The 17,628-nt window shown below is 47.6% G+C and overlaps 1 protein-coding gene across 5 annotated transcripts in view; it reads right to left on the bottom strand.

Annotated features, from left to right (window-relative positions):
- The window catches only part of FIP37 (FKBP12 interacting protein 37), a 206,356-nt gene extending 190,311 nt beyond the window's left edge, over positions 1 to 16,045 (bottom strand). For all 5 annotated transcript variants that reach the window (XM_087693729.1, XM_087693724.1, XM_087693740.1 and 2 more), the window contains exons 1-2: positions 15,908 to 16,045; positions 15,777 to 15,825 (exon numbers count right to left, since the gene is read on the bottom strand). In XM_087693729.1, the coding sequence (XP_087549855.1) occupies positions 15,777 to 15,825; positions 15,908 to 15,940 (82 nt within the window). In that variant the 5' untranslated portion in view covers positions 15,941 to 16,045. The remainder of the gene's footprint in view (positions 1 to 15,776; positions 15,826 to 15,907) is intronic.
- Positions 16,046 to 17,628: the final 1,583 nt, after the last annotated feature.

Raw genomic sequence — 17,628 nt, 5'->3', positions numbered from 1 at the left:
AAGCAGGATCCTCATATGTTCCACTGTCCTCCGAGTTGATAGTTAGATCCCTTAAGCTTATCATCAGTGTTGCAACATGGAGGAGCCATTTATGTGAGATGCAAAGAATATGAAATAAGATAAGAGGTACGAGAGAGAGAGAGAGAGAAGCACTTTTTGATGCACAGCCCAATACCACAAGTTCAATAGTTTAACCAATAGAGTTCAAAACATAGAGAAACTGATGTGAAGAGAGTGTAGTGATAGAAGCACGACAATCAATACATGTGATTTGTCTCTTGAGTATGTCAAGATCAGGCTGACAATGCAAACTGGTTGTAAACATAGACTGATGGATCTATGAAAAAAATGAAAATCGAGTACTTAACAACAAAAGCTTAATTGAAAAGGTGAAAAGGGCAGTAGATCAGTCAAAACACCCACATGTGGAGACAAAATGGTGGCAGCTTTGGTAGAAACGGCAGGTTGACCAGTAAAATGCAGGGCTGTCAGCAAAACACAGGCTGCAATAGGCTGCTTTGGGCTGGAAAACTGCCACCTAGACCTGCCCAGACGAATTAGTAGCAAATACAAGCTTTTAGCACAGTCAATGTGCAAACAGACTGGAAAACAGCAGTCAAACACAATAGGCAGCACCAGAACCAAGAGGCATAGATCTGATACCATGTTAGAAAAGTGTAGAGCAATGGAAGCAAAGAGAGAGTATTGATGAGAACTACAATGAACACAAAGAATAGAAGAGAACAGCAAGAACACAAGAACTCAAAGCGAATAGACTCAGGAGTCCTGTGTTTCGGGACGACGTCCTTGCATTCTAAGCCCGCATCCCCCACGTGCCCTATGACTAAAGAAAAGTTAGTGCTACCACCATGGCAAGAAGGGGCATCTCAAAAAGGATTGCAAGAAACTAGCAACATAGTGGAAAGACCTCCTACAATGAGTCTAGTTTGTGACAAGCATTGCGATTTAGATATTGCTACTCTCTATGGTCAAGAATTGATATGATCAACATCAACATCAATGTCTCCCCAAGGCACCTTGGTGGTGGCTTGACCACCCGATGCTGGGGTATCCATGGTCCTATCTAATTGTCATTGTTGTATATACTATGATGAGTTCTTTATCATTGGATATTATCTTGGACTAGTCACCCATGATCTGAGAAAGAGCGCTAGCAATCTCACATACCATCAGTGCCAAAGTGTTTATTATGGGTGCTAAAACCCATAGATAGTGTGCATTTCATTTTTGAGACAATGACATTTAGGCTGGTTAGCTGCATTTATGGTAGATATTTATGCTGGCTGACTAGACTTTGTTGCATTTATTTTGGCCTATTTATAAGCAGCTTCTCCTTCATTGTTTTAGTCATCAAGTACTCATTCAACAACATGCCTACTTTCCAAAGGAGAGAGGAAAAGTCTCTTTTTCATTTAATAATCACATTTCAGTCAGCTATTTCGCTTAGGGCATTTCACGTTTTAATGAAGGTAGTGTCAGAGTGCAGCGGTGCGGAAGCGTAGGACTGAGAGAGAGAGAACGCAGAGAGAGAAGGGAGAGAAAGAGACAGTGTACAATGAAGATCTGCTGTATAAAGAATGCTGAATACAAAGATATACACGGGCGCAGTGTGCTGGACTGCGTGTCTCCACCTCGACGATGCGACCTGCTGTCCACCTCGAAGTCTGCTGCAGTCTGCACTGTCTGCTGTCTGAAATCTGTGAACAGAGACAGAAATCTGCACGGCACCGGTCTGTAATCTGCGACAGAGAAGAATGGGCAGACTGCTGGAAACGTCGGCAATATATAGCCGAAAAACTGCCTGAAATGGGGCGCCAGAAATAGGGCACAGCCTGGAATAAGTCGGCTGCAGGCAGTCGGACTGCCACGTGGCAGTCCGACTGCACAGTCCGACTGTGCAGCAGCCTGCTGGTCCGATTGTGCAGGCCTGCCTGCACACCAAACAGGCTATGATCTCTAACACCCCCTCTCAGAGCCTGGGCAGGGCAAAAGCCTGAGGGATCTGGAATGTTGCCGAAGGAGAGCCTGAGGAAGCGCCTTTGTAAACAGATCCGCAAGATTGTCCTCCATCTTGCAATACTCCACAGTGATGGTCTCATCCAGAAGCTTTTCTCGGATGAAGTGGTACTGGATCTCAATGTGCTTCGTCCGGGCATGAAAAACAGGGTTCCTCGCCAAGGCAATGCAACTCTCATTGTCACATCGCAGCAATGTAGGACGAGTCTGGGGGCACCCAAGCTCCTCCAACAATCTCCGAAGCCACACAACCTCGCATGTGGTGGAAGACGCGGCCCGATACTCCGCCTCAGTAGACGAAAGGGCTACCGTGGGCTGCTTCTTGCTACTCCATGAAATAACACCTGCACCCAAAGTAAAGCAGTAACCTGTTGTAGACCACCTGTGGTCCACGTCACCGGCCCAATCCGAGTCGCTCCAACCTGCAAGTACAAGATCTGACCCATCTGTCCCTGCGGGGTAATGAATCCCCAAATCAGACGTCCCCCTTAGATACTGAAGTATCCTCTGAGCAGCCTGCCAATGCACCGTCTTAGGTTCACTCATGAACCTTGCCAAGAGCCCAACAGCAAAACATAGATCAACCCTCGTGTTGAGAAGCCAAATCAAGGACCCTATCAACTGTCGATAGCGCGACGCATCCGCCAAAGGAGAAGCTGAATGGGAAGTGGCCTTCCAGTTCGGATCCATAGGAGTAGAGAGGGCCCGACAATCTTCCATCTCAAAAGACACCAAGAGCTCCTGTACATATCTCTGTTGGGAGAGAAAGATCCCCCTCTGAGACTGATAAATCTCATGGCCTAAAAAGAAATGGAGTAGCCCCAAATCCGTCATCTCGAACGTCCGATGTAAAGCTGACTTTGTCTCCTGGACCTGCTGTGCATCATCACCTGTGACAATCAAATCATCAACATGTTTGTACACACAACCATCCGCGGAAGTGTGAACATACAGCTGCGGATCGGCCTTGAACCGCCGATATCCCAACTGAGTCTGGAGAAACGAATCAATCTTCTCGTTCCAAGTTCGCAGGGCCTGCTTGAGACCATACAGGGCCTTCTTCAACCTGTAGACTTTCCCATCTGAAGAACCAAAGCCAGGAGGCTGCTCAACGTAGATCTCCTCCTTCAAATCACCATTCAGGAAGGCCGACTTCACATCCAACTGATAAACAGGCCATCTCCTATGGCCAGCCATAGCAAGAACAGCTCTAATGGTTGCCATACGAGCGGTGGGGGCAAAGGTGTCATGAAAGTCAATCCCTGGGCGCTGGGCAAAACCCTTAGCAACAAGGCGAGCCTTGTGCTTATCCAAAGTACCATCACTGAGATATTTGGTCTTGAAGACCCACTTGACTCCAATCACCTTCTTCTTCGAGGGGCGTGGCATAAGTGACCAAGTGCCATTCCTCTCAATAGCCTCCAACTCAGCTTCCATAGCTTTCTTCCATGGGGCGGACTGTAAAGCCTCCTTCACGGAGGTGGGCTCTCGATCCTGCATAACACGGGACATCAAACAATAATTGGAGCAAACAAGCTCCGAAGAATGCGCCTGGTGCCTCCGTGACCGCCGCGGACCATCCTGCGGTCCCTACTCCTCAAGAACCCCCTCGATCCCTGAATCACGGAGTGTGTCACAGGCCCAGCGAGGAGGAGGCCGAACCTCCCCTCGTCGTTCTCCATCAGTAGAAGACTCTGGAATGTCCACCGGTGGGAACTCCTCAGAAGGGTCCGGTGGAACAGTAGACTCTGTGTCAGAAACAGAATCATAATCAAAAGGCACAGGCTCCAGTGGAACTGTAGAAGGAGCCAAACTCTCCCCTGGATCTCCAAGAACGGGATGCTCATCACCCGTTGAAGAAGCCGGAACCTCCACAAACCGCACATCACGGCTAGTATATACATCCCGCTTGACGGGATCATACAGTCGGTAGCCTTGGGACTGGGAGCTGTAGCCAACAAATACCTGTTTGCGGGAAGCCGCTTCAAATTTATCACGGTGAGCCTTGGGAATGTGAACATAGGCATCACACCCAAAGACTCGAAAGTAAGAAACATCTGGCTTCGTCCCAAAATAAGCCTCAAATGGAGTCATCCCTTCCACGGCCGAAGTAGGGGATCGATTAAGGATGTGGACTGCAGTAGCCACAGCCTCGGCCCATAGAACCTGAGGGGTCTGTCGGTGCTCCATCATGGTGTGCGTCATCTCGATCACACTGCGGTTCTTCCGTTCTAGAATACCATTTTCTTGAGGAGTATTGGTATTGGCAAACTCCTGGTGAATTCCTCTATCTGCACAAAACCGAGCAAATTCATTAGACACAAATTCACCTCCCTTGTCGGATCACAAGGTCTTCAACTTCCGGCCTGATCGGTTCTCCTCAAAGAGAAGCCAATCCTTGAAGTGCGAGAAAGCTTCTGACTTTAGTGCCAAAAAGTAGGCCCATGTCATCCTACTGTAGTCATCCACGATCAGCATGAAGTACGAGCTCCCACGCAGGGACTCATTCCGCATAGGGCCACATAGATCCGTAGATACTAACTCCATCGGTGAAGTAGACCGCCGCGAAGCGGTGTGGGGAATGGCATCTCTATGTTGCTTCCCCCGTATGCAGGAGACACATGGCTGCTGGCTCACCACTATATCCGGCAACCCTCGAACAAGCTGTCCACGTGACGCCTTCCGAAGATAGTCATAGTTCAGGTGACCAAACCGAGCATGCCATAACTCAGACTATGACTGTGAGGTAAGAAGAAGAGAAGAGAGGGCAGTGGAAGACTTCAATTTGTAAATGCCGTTCTCCTCATATCCAGATGATAGAACCTTCCTCGATTCACGATCAAGGACTCGCACAGTAGAACTGTCAAATTCCACCAAAAGACCAAGGGAGCAAATCTTATGAACTGAAAGGAGATGGTACCCTAATCCTGGTACATGCAAAACCTCTGAGGTATGGGTGCCACCTCGTCCATCCGGAATAAGCTGCATCTTACCCCGACCTGCAATAGAAACTGAAGAGCTGTCTCCAATGAGAACCTGCCCACGCGAAGGTCGCAGCTGGGCAACACCATCTGATGAAGGAGTCATGTGCCGTGAGGCACCACTATCAATAATCCACTCTCAAGATTGGGGAGCCGCCATCGCAGCATCAGAAGCATTCGGTGAAGCGTCCTCAATGACAACTAAATGTAGAAATGCAGCTGATGAGGGTGCAGCCACCGCTCCAGAATCCTTGGTTTCCTTCTTCTTGGTGTCCTTCGAGTCTTTGTCAGGGCAATCCTTCTTCCAATGGCCAGTCTTTCCACAAATATGGCATGTGGAGTCTTTGTCCTTGTCCTTCTCCTTGTCCTTCTTGGACTTGTTATCCCCCTTCTTCTTCTTTTGGTCCTTCCCCTTCTTCTGAGAGGCTTGACCTGTCAACACCTCCGTCTTGGAAGCATTATGTCCCTTTAACTGTTCCTCTTGGTCCAAGACCATAGGAACCAACTCTTCCCACCGAAGAGTAGACTCTCGCCCCGAAGCAATAAGGGCAGAGTAAAATGTACCGAATCGTGGCGGCAACTGGGACAAGAGTGTGATCGCCATGTCTTCGGAGGAAATCGGCTTCCCCGCATTCTGAACCTGCATCTGTAGCTGCCTTAGCTTGTTAATGTGTTCCCTTAGCAAAGAAGACTTATTGACGGACAAGGTCCGCATCTGTACCTCCAAAGAAACCCTCTTCATCAGGGTCATCCGATTGTACATTTGATCAAGCTCCAGCCATATCTCACAAGCCACCGTCAAGTGCTCGATGTGAGCGATCACGGCTGTAGTGCATGATAGAAAGAGAAAGGATCGAATCCTGCCATTCAATTTGTCCCAATGAGACTGGGCCCTGGCCAACTCCGCACGAGCATCGGAAGAGAGTTTGGACTCATCTCTTACCGAAGGCCGGTCAATATCTTCCTGGACCAACTCCGCCAAATCATAGGACTCAAGAATGGCCAACATCATAACGCGCCAAATGCAGTAGTTGTCGCCGTCGAGCTTCTGATCTGTAGGAAGAGCCGGTAGGACAGGCACCTTCCGGTCCATAATCGCCTGGAACTCCAAGTCCATCTCTATAGACATCTTCACCTGCAATGCCTTCTCAAACGCAAAAGCAGCCCCCTCTGACTGGGTAAACTCAGCCTGCTAAGGCTCTTCCGCGTCCCGAAGCTTCTTCACCCGCCGGAGGCGATGAAAAAGCAAAACCTGCACTTTTAGGTTGAAAACTCAAACTTCCTCCGCGTCAAACAGCAGTAAACAGCAGCAAATCCACCACCTATACTCCTTTCCTGTGCGCCCATACTCGTTTCAACCTTGTTCCAAGGCGCAGCCCTCCTGTCTGCCCTTAAACGCAAAAAACGCAAATTTGTGTCGCGATGGAAACTCCTCTTCAGGTTGATTCTGCGCTCAGTCAGCCCTCAAACACTGCTCTGATACCATGTCAGAGTGCAGCGGCGCGGAAGCGTAGGACTGAGAGAGAGAGAACGCAGAGAGAGAAGGGAGAGAAAGAGACAGTGTACAATGAAGATCTACTGTATAAAGAATGCTGAATACAAAGATATACACGGGCGCAGTGCGCTGGACTGCGTGTCTCCACCTCGACGATGCGACCTGCTGTCCACCTCGAAGTCTGCTGCAGTCTGCACTGTCTGCTGTCTGAAATCTGTGAACAGAGACAGAAATCTGCACGGCACCGGTCTGTAATCTGCGACAGAGAAGAATGGGTAGACTGCTGGAAACGTCGGCAATATATAGCCAAAAAACTGCCTGAAATGGGGCGCCAGAAATAGGGCGCAGCCTGGAATAAGTCGGACTGCCACGTGGCAGTCCGACTGCACAGTCCGACTGTGCAGCAGCCTGCTGGTCCGACTGTGCAGGCCTGCCTGCCCACCAAACAGGCTATGATCTCTAACAGGTAGATGCTAAGTGGAATAATATTCTTGCACGAATGAAGAGCAAGAGCAGCAATGGTAACAATAGCAACAATTGTAGAAATTGCTAGTGTGAAAGAATTATATGGGAAATTAAGAAGGAGAAAAACCAATTTTTTGGAAGCCATGGAAACATCTCTATAAAGAGGATGAGCAAGAAAGAATGGAAATCTTGTGTCTTCAAAGGATGGATACCAAATAGCACACATATCTCATGTAGGTGGCACAATAGAAGGAGAGCAAACAATATCCAACCAAGTAGCAACCATGTTAGGGAGAACCGGGTCCGACAAAAAATCTCTCTCTCTCTCTCTCTCTCTCTCTCTCTCTCTCTCTCTCTCTCTCTCTCTATAGAGAACAGACATATCATTGATGGAGAGATACACCTCCCTAGAGAACAGACATATCATTGATGGAGAGTTTTCCTTTCTCTACTCTCACTTTCAGATCACTGACATGTTTCCCTTTTATGGGACACTATTTCATTTCCTTTTCAGTCTTATAGGCATGTTTTTCATCTTTTTTCTCGTTCCAGATGAGAAACACACCATCATTGTATGTACCAACCTCCAGCCAGACCTCCGGGCTCACACTACAGCAGGCTGAGGACCAGCGTACCCGACGCCGCACGAGGATCCGTGGGTTTCGGACCCCACAGCCACACCGACAGGAGATCCAGAGGATTCTTGATCTACATCGACAGTAGACTGAGATCCGACGACACTCGACACATTGGATCTCACATCTCCAGTTTGCTCTTTCTCCACCGCCGATGTACCACATCCTGCATCCAGGAGGGATCACTTGCTATTAGCGACTTCGACGACTGCTACTACATCCCAGGATAGTATATCTCCCTGCATCTGTTACATATACACATCGCACCACTTTATCACAGCCGACAATTGTTCCCCTATCACAGCCGACATTTGTTCCCCTTTTGTAGCCATTATCTGGAGTACCAAAGCTACATACGCACATACACATACACGACACTTATCACACTCACAGCACCGTATTTTCAGTTTCCAGTTTTTAGCTTTTCATTCAGCACTTTTATTTTGGATAGCTGGACCTCATCAGTTATATCACAGTTTGTCTCATAGGCCAGTTTTGGTCTTTAGAAGACGTTAATATAACTTTCTTTCTCTCTCTCTCTCTCTCTCTCTCTCTCTCTCTCTCTCTCTCTTTTCGTAAAAGGTAATTGTATTAATTAAGAAAAAAAGATACAAGTTTACATGATTACAAGATACACAAGGGCCCTAGGCCAACGTGTGTAAAATCCTAGAACTAAGCCACGAAAAAGTTCCACAAGTCATGGCAAAGACCCAGAGGAAATTGCCCTATGCCAGGGAAGCAAGTCCTCCCGAGGGAGCAAGTCCGAGTGCCGAACGAGATCTATCTGCCAATGCAAGAGACCTTTAAGCCGGCAATGTGTCTCGGTACATTAGAGGCCGAATCAAAAAGAAAGGCATTCCGCGTGGTCCAAATGTGCCAGCATCCCCAATATCTGAAAAAGTGGAATAAGATCTTCATATGCAACTGTGGCGGTGTGGGGTATTTTGGGCGCACAAAAACCCAATCAAAAGGGGTTAGCGAGGACCCCACCACTGCGCGCCAAACTTGTGACAAGAGTGACCAGATATTCTTGGCGAGCGGGCAAGAAATAAACCGATGTCGGGCCAATTCCACAGTAGTGGTACAGAAGAAACGATTGCCGTTCGAGATTCTCCACTTGGAAAGGGCCGAAGCAAGAGAAAGACCACCAATCATCACCCGCCAAAAAAAGACCTTGCATTTGAAAGGTGTCTTATTCAACCAGCCCTCCATCACAATTGCCTTCCACCATGACTGAGATTTCCGCAATCCCCAAACAGTATTAGCTTTCACACCCAGCCATTGATGATCTTTAATGAGAAGATGATACACCTGATTAGCAGAGGCCTTTTCGAGACTCAACCGGCCTACAAGGTCCCAGTTCTGCCAAGGACGATCCACCGCCAAGGCAGGAAAGGGTTGCCTGCCCCAAAGCACCAACAAAAGCTGTTCCCATAAATCACGGTATCCGCGCGGGATCCTAAACAGTCTCCTCGCAGTACGAAAGGATGAGAAGACATTACGAGTGGCAAGGGTGGCATCCGCAACTGAAGTCATACCCAAGCAAGCCATGCGATTAAATCTTGGTCTGAGCTCATGATGCCAACGCGCCTTTTGGAGCACCACTTTCCAGGAGCCGACCAAATGCAATAACAGAGAGGAGGAGGGACTGGAAAATCGAGAGTCTGCATTAAGGACATGCCACCAGGAGCACCGAAGACGTGTATTACCATGCCAAAGCCCGTTGTCCTCAAGAAAATAACGAGCTATAATGGTCCACGGGTGGTGATCCACACACATCGCACGAAAAAGAGACCAACGAAGAGCCAGCATATGAGTTTCAGCATCCAAAATAGCTCCACCACCCAAGCGTTTGGGGATACATGTATGTGACCATGAAATCCACGAAATACTTGCGTGCAATGAATCTTTCTTCCATAACATGAAACGAATGGGGCGAGTGAGAGCCTTCAAAGTAGTAGGAGTCCATGGCAGCAATGGCAAAAAATATGTGAGCATTGGCAACATAATTGTCTGAGCTACTTTGAGGCGGACATCGAATGGCCACGCTTGCAACTTCCAATACATAAACTTAGCTACCAGTTTCTGTGAAATCCACTCCAGTAGTTCCTTTGGCCAAACATCAACCCCCAATGGGTATCCAAGATGCCTAACAATGGAGCCACGGGAAACAACCTGACCCTACCAGCCCAATGACTGTAAATCAGACTCCGTGCAACTGAGAATGGCTGATTTGAAGGCATTGATGCGAAGACCAGAAGCATGACCAAAGAGCGTCCAAACATCTAATGCCTTGCGAATGTTATCCTTGTCCGCACGCAAAATCATAAAGCTATCATCAGCCAAAGATTGGCTAATGAAGTGCTGTCCCAAAGGAAGAGACAATCCAGCCAACTACGCAGAAGCCACCATTGAAGATAACATTGAAAGAACCAGGTGAGACTCCAGGGCAAAGAAGAGAGGACTCAAAGGGCAACCCTGTCTCACCGAGCGTGCAAGGACAAATGGCTCTGTAACCCCACCATTGAGCATAACGCGTGAAGAAGCCGCAGTGCTAATAGTGTAGATCAATCGGGACATCCGAGTACCAAAACCCATGGCAGACATAAGTTCTGCAATGAAAGACCAGTCTAAATAGTCAAAAGCCTTTTCCAGATCCAATTGAATCAATACCACTTCCTGACTGGAGTGCCTCGCATAGTCAATAGCCATTTACACATTTAAAATATTATGCAGAATGTTGCGGCCCTTAATGAAACCATATTGAAGAGAAGGTGCTTGTGAAGTCAATTCGCCAGCACTTTGGAAAAGATTTTATACATCGAGCCCATCAAAGAAATTGGTCTCCAGTGTTGCAACATCGACGGTGAAGGGACCTTTGGAAGCAGTTTGATAAGGCCTTCTTTCCATGAGGAAGGCATGACCCTTGTTTCCCAAACCTGCTGAAACATAGCCGCCAATGGCTTTACCAGCTGGGTGGCCGAGCTCTCAAAGAATTCATTCGTGAGACCATCCCAACCAGGATTTTTATCCTTAGGCAGGTGTAACAAAACATCCATAACCTCCTCCTCGCAAATATCTGCCTCCAAAGTAGTTTGCATATCAAGTGGAACCTGCTGGCGGACCAGATCATAGAAGACCGAGCGTGCATGTGTAACCTGGTTAGAAGGCGACGGAGAAGAACCAAAAAGATCCATAAAATAATTTCTGCACATATTGACAATGGTCTGCGGATCAGTGACCATGCGACCTTCTGAATCCTGGAGTCTAGTCATATTTTCTCGAGCAGGAGAAGCATGCAAGGTGCGAAAGAACTTATGAGTCTGACAAGCACTATCTTGCAATGTGTCAGTCAAGTTGTGCAGTTTGGCCTGCTGATAAGATTTCAACTGAAATACTTGAATAAGATCAGCCAAACGCATCGCCAGTGACAGTAGAAATTCATCATTTGGGGTGTCCACCAGCAGCGAACGGATCAAAGCCAGTAAGTCCTCCTCTGCGTGTCGACGCCGCCGACAAATAGAGGCATGATGGATCCCGTACTGCCGAGCAACCCGCTGCACATTAGAGAGCAGCCGTGCAAAGGAAGCCAAGCCCTCAGAGGCGAAGTCCAATAAAAACCTCTCGATCAATTGCTGCATATAGCCCTGAAAGATTGGATGCTTCAAATAAGACGAGTTGAAACGTAAAGGGAGTCTATCCAGCAACTGCATAAAAGGTACAATAGGTTGTCCAAGCATGTCAAGCTGGAGAGGGAAATGGTCCGACAAGGCATATTGCTGCAAGACTTTCATTTCCAACATCTCGGGAAGAAAATCATCCCCCTGCATGATATACATTCGGTCCAACCGCGACCAGGTAGTTGCATATTGTGCGGAATGAAAAGTAAACCCTGAAGAAGAAGGGTGGAGCCAAGACCAGAGATCTTGCTTAAGTACGTGAAGAGCAAAGGCATTCCATACCCGACTTTCCGGAGCATCCATTACCGAATGCCCTGAAGTGGACTGAGAAGAGTCAATACACATATTGAAATCCCCCATCAAAAAACCCCTTCTGCCAAGGGACATGGAGCTCTGCAAAGTCTTCCAAAGATCCCGTCGGGATGCAGGGTCATTCGGAGCATAGAGGCCCAGCAACCATAAAATCTCTCCTTCAAATAAAACTTCGATTACCACAAAGCGGCCCTGTACATCATTTTTAATAAGAACAGGCTGGTATTTCTCATGGACAATCATAAGCACGCCCAAATAGTGCATAGCATGTGTCCCTACATAAAACAGGCGAAACCCATGGCAATCCACAACTTTTCCTGCTTCCCCGTGACTCTTGTACTCAACCGCACACAAGACATCCCACTGGTTCTCATGCAAGACAGTCCACATGGCATGTTGCTTATGACGAGAACAAATGCCTCGCACATTCTACGTGGCTATCTTCATATATCTTCAAAAAAGAGAATCAGGAAAGAGGCACCTGTTGCCTCGATTTCACCTTTTCCGCGAGAGCGTCCAGGACACCTTCATCCAGAAAATCAGCTAACACTGCAAATGAATTCTGGTGGCCCGCTTTAGAGGTAGATGGAATATCCACTGCCTTGGGAGTGGAACAGGGATAACAACAATCCCACGATGTAATCACATTACCTCTAGTATCAAACACCAACTTAGCAGGTGGGCCCTTTGGACCGTCTATATAGACTTTCCTTGTAGACTAATTACAGGGGGCAAAAGGAACCATAGTACGCGCAGCATGCTGTGAAGAGAACATTTCTTTCCTGCGCATATACGTGCGCACGGAATCCTGTGAAACATTAGGCCCAAAATCCACCAGGCCTGCATCCAACTTTTTACCTTTTTTGGGACGTGCCTCGAGCCAATCATTGCTACAGGAATCCAAACCCAGGACCTGTTGTTTACCTTTATCCACAACATTAGGTGGCGGGGGGGCCTCCTGTGCCGGAGCATTAAGCACCATGTCATCCTTAGGTAGCACAACATGCGCATCATCTGAAGACGGTTCTTTCTCTGGGCATTCGGCCATAAAATGCCCCAATTTTCCACACGAAAAGCAGTGTCCTGCAAAGTTGCCCCATTTCAAGCGAAAGTGCAAAGGATGCATGCCAGAGCAATTGAGACGAAGCCACGCAGGCCTTTTCCTGGCCATGTCCCATAACATGCATAAACCGTTTCGATTCATAGCCCTTAGGCTTGGGGGAACCAGCACCGTTCCCACAACTGCCATCGCATCCTTTAACAATGGCCAATAGACCGCCGGACGATTTTCCACTTCAACCCACACTGGGCATTCACATTGAAGCAGAACTCAGGACCTGTTGTTTACCTTTATCCACAACATTAGGTGGCTGGGGGGCCTCCTGTGCCGGAGCATCAAGCACCATGTCATCCTTAGGTAGCACAACATGCGCATCATCTGAAGATGGTTGTCTCTCTGGGCATTCGACCATAAAATGCCCCAATTTTCCACACGAAAAGCAGTGTCCTGCAAAGTTGCCCATTTCAAGCGAAAGTGCAAAGGATGCATGCCAAAGCGATTGAGACGAAGCCACGCAGGCCTTTTCCTGGCCGTGTCCCATAACATGCATAAACGGTTTCGATTCATAGCCCTTAGGCTTGGGGGAACCAGCACCATTCCCACAACTGCCATCGCATCCTTTAATAATGGCCAATAGACCGCCGAACAATTTTCCACTTCAACCCACACTGGGCGTTCACGTTGAAGCAGGCGCTGAAAGTCTGCCATAGGGCGCCATGGCACAACATGGACTAAGCGGCGATCAAAGAACAATGGCAACTTGGACAAGAGGTCAGCCCGATGTGTCTCTGATTTCAGCAGCACCTCATAAAAGCCACGGGGTCCAAGAAAGATCTCCTCAACACATTCCCCTTGTAATAAATGGTGCAGCCACTGGCGGATATGGGAAAGCACTGGGATCCTGCCAGTGAAAAAGAGTATAACTGCACGGTCATAAAACATCGAAAAAGACCGCAAGATTGATTTCGGGTCCACCGTGGCTTCCAGCACTTCATCCGTTCCCGAGTCAGAAAAAGCTTCATGATTATGTTGGACATAATCGCCAAGCAGAGTATTGGCAAATTCCAGCAAATGCTCCCAATCAATCTCCTGGGAATCCACAAAATCAGAGGTAACCTGCGCATAGGAACGTTCCGGAGGACCCATTATCTCGTCGAAACTATGCTTGGATCGTTTGCCCGCAGGCAGCAGGTCAGAACCAAAAGGCATCTCCTCCGTGCAAGGAACCATATCCTCCGGCTCCTCTGTATCAGAATCAGGACCAAGGGCAACCACCGTCTGGTCGATAAAAGCCATATCCAGGCCAGCCATACTCGCTCCTCTCTCTGTCAAGGCGCGCAGCCAAGGGCGACGTCCTAGGTCCGCAGGGCAGGTCAACCAAGTCACAAGTCAGCCGACATCTCAGGTACGGAGGGCAAGTCAGCCGACGCCACAAGTTCAGCAGGGCGGATTCAACCGGGTGGGTTCAGCAGGGCGGGTCAGACGAGGGGCCAGGCGGGCGCACCGACACAGGGAATCGCGGGGCAGGTCATCATACAGACGCAGGGACCGCCGGACAGGGAAAACAGCACAGTTGTGCGCGCAGGGACTCGCAGATGATCAGGTCGACGTTGAGCAAGGTTCAGACGAGGCACGAACCAGGGCGGATGGGCGCGAACAGACGCGGACCAGGGCGGGTGGGTCTGAACGGACGCGAACGGGCACGAACAGGCGAGGACGGGCGCAGACGGGTCCGACGACAGTGGCGACTGGCGCAGACGGGACAAGCGACGGCAACTAGCGCGGACGGGACAGGCAACGGCGGCAACTGGCATGGACGGGTCAGGCGACGGGCCAAACGGGCGCAGAAAGGATGGGCAGACAATAGGCTTCCAGTCTCGCTCCCGCCATCGCTCCGCTCGGTAAGATTCTCTCTCTCTCTCTCTCTCTCTCTCTCTCTCTCTCTCTCTCTCTCGTGTGTCCCCCCACACACACACACATACATGCATATAAAAGAAGAAGAAGAAGAAGAAGAAGCATAAATTAAATGAAAGTATTTACATCAAGCCTTCTAGCCAATAAAATAAACAAAACCCTCAAAAGCCCAACAATCACATGTCAAGCCAAAAGGGTAATATCATGTAGGCGGCACAATAGAAGTAGAGCAAACAATATCCAGCCAAGCAGCACCCTTGTTAGAGAGGACCAGGTCCACTAAAACCATCGAAGAGATCTGCCAACGCAATAATCCTCAAACACGGGCCACATGACCATAAATACCCAAGGTCAAATCAAAAATGAAGGCATTATGGGTGTGCAAAATGTGCCATAGAACTATCCATCTAAGAAAATGGAAGAGGTAGGGATGATTTGACTGCAAAGTAGACAAATAAAGCATCTTGCCCAAGACCCAATAATAGATTGGCACCTGTTGGCAAGTCATGGAGGTCCACACATTGGAAGCAAATCTCCAAATATATATCTCTCTCTCTCTCTCTCTCTCTCTCTCTCTCTCTCTCTCTCTCTCTCTCTCTCTCTCTCTCTCTCTCTCTCTCATTTCACACTTTGCCTCACCCTGTGCATCTGCTTCCACAATGCTGCAACTTTGACAATAAGGACACTGAGTTACTAAAGAACTCTCACATGCTACTCTCATATCTGTTCTCTCACCCAATATATCCTATGGAACGTGCGTACATGATGGACCACTCTATATGCAAAACAATAACAATCGAGGAACACATTTTTATCTCTAATGTTACCCAATGACGTCTACCTTATACTGACTACACAAAACTTAGCAGTATCGACTTATCAGCAGTATTCCCGATACCGCAAATGTTATTGCCCATGGCCTCTTTGAAAACAAATCGTCGGTCCATGAAACACCGGATATCTTGGACAAACACGACAGGAAAGCCTTGACGAATGCAGCAACTTGCCAAGAGTTAACCATGCATACAAGTTGAGGCTTCATACAGCATTAATGCTTCAAATTTACGTTCAAATTATGGCAATTGAGTATTGAAATTTGTACTGTTATTTTAAGTAAATGCTTGACAAGCTGCTTCCAATCAAAGGAACTTCTACTTAGTCTCTACTCAGACTTGACAAGATGGAGGGGACAAGAACCTGCAGGTTTTGTGTCCTCTCCTTCATCTCCCCCGAAATCGAACTCGTCCTGTAGAGGCATCAAATATGCAACGTCTGAATGCAAAGAAGGAATGAATCCAGAGAAGAAGAAGAAGAAGAAGAAGTATTACCTCGTCGAAAGGCCCCATCTTGCCGATGGACATGAGGAGAGACGACCGGGTTTCAGCAAGCTCGTCCGTGCGAGATGATAGCCAACTGAAACAGAGCCGAGGCCGCCTGGACAGAATGCTCGGTAATGTTTTCAAAATCTGGCGTAGGCAAAATTACCAAAATGCCTTTAAATTTTGGGAAATTCCAAATAAAACATCTTAAATTTTTAAAAACTATCAGAATACCCTTGTATCCCTTTTTTGGCCTGCCTATTCCATGTGATGATATCTATACTATCACTTTTTTTCACAATTACCAAAGCTCCTACCAGACCTGACATGATTTTATGTGACACGCATTTCAAGAATCCTTGCACAAAAGAGAGGTTTAATATTTTCTTTAATTGTTTCACTACTTTCTCACCCTCTCTCTCTCTCTCTCTCTCTCTCTCTCTCCTTCAAAATGCATTGCATTAAAGCAACCCCTCTTCGCATTCAAAATGAGTATATTAAAGCATTGCTTAGGCTACCTGACTCAACCAGGTGGGTGAGCAATCATGTAGTTGAGAGCTTAAGGGTTTAATGTCCCTCTTTCTTTCCTCACGAAGGGTGGAGTCTAGACCTACCCATCAGTCTCCTTCTCTAGCTACCTCGATAGGAGGGTTGCTCCTCATGGGATCCTTTTTCCACCATCTCAACTCACCAACAGAGGGAACATCATCCTCTTCAGCAACACTAGTAACACTAATTCACACTCCATTATATGGCCCACACTAGCCCCACCTCCACCTCCACCTCCATCATCATGTCCATGACAATGAGGATAACATCAACATGCAACGAGGATGAGGGTAGCAATATCAAACGACATCTCTTTGCTTTCTCATCATCATCAATCATCATATGCGATTAGCCATGGTGCATTGATGGTAGTGAATCATATCATCATCATCAACATCGTCGTCTTTAGGCTGACCACCTCTCTCTCTCTCTCTCTCTCTCTCTCTCTCTCCTCTCTCTCTCATGTGTGTATGTGTTCTTTTCAAAGACATGTAAGATCATTCTAATGAGGCAAGTTCATTGCTTCTCATGATTTTGGTTATTTGGCATTGGAAGATCACATCACATGAGGATGTGGTGATAGGGTGGAGATGATAGGTGTATTGGTCTCTACTGTGCTTTATGTTGATGGTATTGTTCTGGTCTCTAAATCACAAGAGGGTCTACAACAATATCTCCACACTCATGACTTTTTTTACATAGCATGGACTGACAATTAATGTTGGGAAAACCAAGATCCTAATCTTTCACACATTAGCCCCAATTAGGAGAATATCAATTTTCACCCTAGAAGCTAGACAGTTGGAGGTTATGAGCTCATACGTCTACCTAGGGATTGCTTTCACTACATCTGTTGGGAGATTCACCATGACACAAGTAGCTAAAGACTAACTCACACGAGGGCATGCAATATTAGCCATGATGGAGAGACAGTGCTACCAAGTACACTTCCAGGAGCCGCACATACGGAGATGGCTATTTGACACATTGGTTATACTAGCCATGATGTATGTTGCATCTATTTGGACCTTTGGCTTGGCTACGTACCTATGGACAAAGATCAAGAGACCATAGATCATCATGCTCTCACAGATGATTTGCAACAAACCATCAACACCACATGAGATTATTAGAGTTGAGTTTGTTGCACCCCACATGATGGCTGAGGCCCTTTTTTGATA

Source organism: Lygodium microphyllum, chromosome 2 (assembly GCF_053477565.2).
Source record: "Lygodium microphyllum isolate KBCC chromosome 2, Lygodium_microphyllum_v1.1.10, whole genome shotgun sequence".
In the NCBI taxonomy this organism is placed as follows: domain Eukaryota; kingdom Viridiplantae; phylum Streptophyta; class Polypodiopsida; order Schizaeales; family Lygodiaceae; genus Lygodium; species Lygodium microphyllum.
This window is presented reverse-complemented; position numbering and strand designations above follow the sequence as displayed.